The 5,222-nt window shown below is 40.2% G+C and overlaps 1 protein-coding gene and 1 long non-coding RNA gene across 2 annotated transcripts in view; one reads left to right on the forward strand and one right to left on the reverse strand.

Annotated features, from left to right (window-relative positions):
• Nucleotides 1-208: 208 nt before the first annotated feature.
• Nucleotides 209-1,330, reverse strand: LOC108252512. Its single transcript, XM_026824317.1, has 2 exons — nt 1,285-1,330; nt 209-955 (listed from the first exon to the last, which is right to left on the reverse strand). The coding sequence occupies exon 2, from the start codon at nt 950-952 to the stop codon at nt 647-649; it is 306 nt and encodes a 101-aa protein (XP_026680118.1). The 5' UTR covers nt 953-955; nt 1,285-1,330; the 3' UTR covers nt 209-646.
• A 217-nt stretch (nt 1,331-1,547) lies between these two features.
• Nucleotides 1,548-5,222, forward strand: part of LOC113467864 — a 4,982-nt gene continuing 1,307 nt past the window's right edge. The window contains exon 1 of the long non-coding RNA XR_003391800.1: nt 1,548-1,700. This is a non-coding gene — a long non-coding RNA (uncharacterized LOC113467864). The remainder of the gene's footprint in view (nt 1,701-5,222) is intronic.

Below are 5,222 nucleotides of genomic sequence, written 5' to 3' on the forward strand. Positions count from 1 at the left end.
TCCAGGGGCTTCCAGAGGGGAGGGGGTCATCAGGCCTAGGTTCATCAAGGGGGCCTGAAACCATTTCTGTAGCAAGGGAAATTTCAGGCTGTTTAAGGTCCCCCAGTCAGCCTAGTTAGCTTAGTTGGTAGTGCGTCTGCCTTGTAAGCGCTAGGCCGCGGGTTCGATTCCCGCCCGGGGCGGATTTTATCCTGATGGGATAATGTTCGTTCTCGGAACGGCTGGCTTTCTCCTATCCTATCTTCCTTCTCTCTTCGATTTCGGGACGATAAGACCATAGCAGTTACAGTTCCCTCTGTCAAAAAAAAAAAGAAGACCGTTTTCAAAGTTTATAGTTGTAGTTGTAACGAAAACAGAGCAGAGTTGTATTTCCCTTCCGGAAACTGAGACGATTTCCCCTTTTCTGAAGCTCAATTTCCCCTCTTTTAAATGAAAATAAGGGAATTAGTTCAACCACTAGGTGGCGTGGTAGCGCCTGTGTTAAAACCCAGTGAACTCCACTAAACAATGGTAGAGTTCACTGGCTAAACCATTCGAAATCCAAGATGGCGCATTCTCTACCATCAAAGGTCTAGTGTTCAGTTTCCATTGGACCAGTGTCAATTTTTCGAAAGGATAATAATCTCTTGGAGGGTTTCAGCAGTCATTATATATAAGTTCTGTGGGTCAACTTGATAAGGAGAACCAAAAAGGCAGATATATTTTGACTTCTTGAGGCAAGAATAATTTTGTGTGCTCGAATGATTCGTCCGTCCACTTCAAATTGAGCGTCACACAGAATATTCATATCCCGACAGTGTTTCATGTTGACGAGACAATCATCGGACATGCTTTGAAAACACTCGACACTCACAGAGTCCTCGTCTGGATCATCGGAGCGGTCGTCTTCTTCTGTGTTGACATTTTCCCTGAAGTCCAACAGGTAGCGGGATGTTTTTGTCAAATTATCCATTTCCTGAAAAATTGAAACTGTGAAATAGAATGGGAGAATAGAAATACAAATATACAAATGTGTCACCAAGTAGAAACTATCACAAAAATACTTGAAAAAAAAATCTGGTGTGAACATCACACGACTTTCCTTATCCTATTGAATGGTGCTTATTAGGGTGCTCTGTTGTAACATTTACAATATCCCTAACCGTTTAGTCGATATAGCTGAAAACCGCCAAAAAGCGGTCAAAACACCGCCAACCGCAGCACCTATTTTAACCAAACGTTTCGTGTCGCATCCTTGTCACATTTGACAGCTACAATACAAAATTTCAAGTCTCTAGGTCTTACCGTTCTCGAGATATTTTGTTTACAGACAGACAGACACACACGGACCAATGGCTGAAACTTTGGATTTAAGCTCAAGGGACCTCAAAAAGTGTTTTGGCACTAAAAACTGACCATCGAAATTTTGAACCGATTACATTACTTTCCTTCCTATAGGATAAGGAAAGTAAAAAGATGTTTGGTAAGCTGTTTCCACACATAGTCGACCCCGTTGATCGACGTCGACTGAAAGTACTCTCCCTCGACAACATAGATTCACCTCGTTAACCTCATGGGTCAATAGCCTTAGAGGTCAATAACCCTCAAGGTTAATAGCCTTAGAGGTCAATAACCTCATAGACAAATAGCCTTACAGGTCAATAACCTCATAGGTTAATAGCCTTAGAGGTCAATAACCTCATAGGATAATAATCTTAGAGGTCAATAAGCTTAGAGATTAATAACCTTATAGGTTAATAGCCTTAGAGGTCAATAACCTCACAGTTTAATAGCTTTAGAGGTCAATGACCTCACAGTTTAATAGCCTTTAAGGTCAATATTAAACGTCAATAACCTTAGAAGTCAATGACCTCATAGATAAAAAGCCTTAGAGGTAAATAACCTAAGAGGTTAATAGCCTTAGAGGTTAATAACACTAAAAGTCAATATCATTAAACGTCAATAACCTTATTAACCTTACATGTGAATAACATTAAAGGTCAATGACCTTAGAGGTCAGTAACCTCATAGGTCAATAGCCTTCGAGGTCAATAACCTCTTCAAGTGGGACTTAACACTAGAAAAATAGTACATAAAATCTGTCAGACAAAAAAAAGTAAACAAAAATAATTCAGGTCAATGACCTTAGAGGTCAGTAACCTCATAGGTCAATAGCCTTAGAGGTCAATAACCTCTTCAAGTGGGACTTAACACTAGAAAAATAGTACATAAAATCTGTCAGACAAAAAAAAGTAAACAAAAATAATTGTTAGTAAAAAATATTACATTCTTTCTATAACACTAGAATCTAGCTAGAGAGTAGCTTTTTAGAATCTCCATCCCATTATTCCACTCGAAAACAGAGCAGAATATGAGTAAATCTACAAATTCGTCCACAAATCGACGATATCACGTTGAATACACCAATTCCCAAGGGGTCTCTGAAGTTAAGCAACGTCGCGCGTTGTTAATATCCGGATGGGTGATCATCTGGGCAACCAAGAATGCACCATCTTGGATTTCCAATGGTTTAGTACAGGCGCTACCACGCCACCTAGTGGTTAACCCAATTCCCTTATTTTCCCTTAAAAGAGGGGAAATTGAGCTTCAGAAAAGGGGGAATCGTCTCAGTTTCCGGAAGGGAAATACAACTCTGCTCTGTTTTCGTTACAACTATAACTATAAATTTTGAAAACGGTCTTCACTTGACTAAAAACACAACTTCATTGGTGGAACGTGGAAAGGAGTCAACATTTTTCAGCACCTCAACATTTAGTCAAGTGAGGACTTATTTCTTATTTTTAGTATTTGATACACCTTTCAAAAAAATAAAGCCATTACAAAAATAGTAAAGTTAGACATTTAGGTATTTTCAACTTTTTTAAAAAGTACAACACGATCGAGCTGTAATGTACAGCTGTGGTAGGAATTATATTGCTTGGATAGGTAGTGAATTAGAATAACTTTTCTCTATTGCATATACTCGTACGTAAATTTTACACCAAATATTTACATGGAGTTACACACAAACCTGCCTCTTTTTCAGGTATTCATTTTCATCTTACTGCCAATACTAGTACATTGTACCTACACAAAATACAACCATTTGATTGTCATGGCATTTTTGGATTATGTAAACTCGACACACAGGTATATTAGAATGAAGGTCTATGCCACCTGACAACAGGTACGACCGATTAAGTCTACCTGATAGTGTGTGTGCGCCCATCAGGTAGGCCTGACAAGCGTACCTGATGAGGTGTACCTATCATGTCTACCTGATAGTGAGTAGCAGGCCCAAGTCTATTCGCAATCTAAACAAGATTATATCAGATAGTTCCAGGCCAACTCTGCTGTTTTGAAGCTTAAGGAATTTTCAATTGTGTTTAGCACATTTAAATGCTTGTCACAAATAATATCGTTCCCCCATTATTACACCTAGATGAATTTCATGACTTGACTTGGACTCGAACCACCAACCTTCAGATCCAAAGTCCAATGCATTAACAACTGCACCACTGAGGTTGGTTTTAAAGCTTATATGAGATAGTTACAATCCTGATAGACTGGCACTTGCAGGAGGGCGACCATATGCCCCCACCGCTTTCTCACCAGCGGCGCCAGAGGATGCCAAAAGCACTCGCCACACGATCCGTGGTCTATCAGGATTGTAACTATCTCATATAAGCTTTAAAACCAACCTCAGTGGTGCAGTTGTGAACGCGTTGGACTTTGGATCTGAAGGTTGGTGGTTCGAGTCCAAGTCAAGTCATAAAGTTCATCTAGGTGTAATAATCGGGGAACAATATTTGTGACAAGATTTAAATGTGCTAAACACAATTAAAAATTCCTTGAGCTTTAAAACAGCAGAGTTGGCCTGGAACTATCTGATATAATCTTGTTTAGATTGCGAATAGACTTGGGCCTGCCACTCACTATCAGGTAGACCTGATAGATACACCTCATCAGGTACGCTTGTCGGCCTACCTGATACCTGATGGGCACACACACTATCAGGTAGACTTAATCGGTCGTACCTGTCGTCAGGTGGCATAAACCTTCATTCTAATATACCTGTGTGTCGAGTTTAGATAATCCAAAAATGCCATGACAATCAAATGGTTGTATTTTGTGTAGGTACAATGTACTCGTATTGGCAGTAAGATGAAAATGAATACCTGAAAAGAGGCAGGTTTGTGTGTAACTCCATGTAAATATTTGGTGTAAAATTTACGTATATGCAATAGAGAAAAGTTATTCTAATTCACTACCTATCCAAGCAATACAATTCCTACCACAGCTGTACATTACAGCTCGATCGTGTTGTACTTTTTAAAAAAGTTGAAAATACCTAAATGTCTAACTTTACTATTTTTGTAATCGCTTTATTTGTTTGAAAGTTGTATCAAATACTAAAAATAAAAAAATAAGTCCTCACTTGACTAAATGTTGAGGTGCTGAAAAATGTCGACTCCTTTCCACCAATGAAGTTGTGTTTTTAGTCAAGTGAAGACCGTTGCCAGCCTAGTTAGCTTAGTTGGTAGTGCGTCTGCCTTGTAAGCGCTAGGCCGCGGGTTCGATTCCCGCCCGGGGCGGATTTTATCCTGATGGGATAATGTTCGTTCTCGGAACGGCTGGCTTTCTCCTATCCTGTCTTCCTTCTCTCCTCGATTTCGGGACGATAAGACCATAGCAGTTAAAGTTCCCTCTGTCAAACCTCTTAAAAAAAAAAAAAAAAAAAAAAAAAAAAAAAAAAAAAAAAAAAAACAAAAAAAATGGATAAAAGTTGCACGACTACACTTCCAATGCAACCGCAATGGCTCTGAAATGTTTCTTCCTCACCATCTCTCCTCAGGTATGGCTGTGTTACACGAAGTGCTGGGCATGTACCATAGCGGCGTGTTCAAGGACGGACAACTAGTCAGCAACAAATCTACCAACAAGCAAGACCTGAAGACAATTCGCGGCGATCAAATCACTTGGATAGATGGACGGGAAACGTATTGTTCAAATATCGGGAGACTTATATCCGAAGTGGACGCGATTATCATGCGAGCCAACAGGATGGTCAATAATGGTCGAATGGGAGACTTTGTTATCAACGGACGAACCAAGGTAAGCCAGCCCAAGTTACCTTGGAAGGTAGCACGCCTGCCTTGTAAGCGCTAGGCCGCGGGTTCGATTCCCGCCGCCCGGGGCGGCGTGGCGGATTTCATCCTGAAGGGATTAGGTTTGTTCTCGGA

This window comes from Diaphorina citri, unplaced genomic scaffold (assembly GCF_000475195.1).
Source record: "Diaphorina citri unplaced genomic scaffold, Diaci psyllid genome assembly version 1.1 scaffold572, whole genome shotgun sequence".
Classification (NCBI taxonomy): Eukaryota; Metazoa; Arthropoda; class Insecta; order Hemiptera; family Psyllidae; genus Diaphorina; species Diaphorina citri.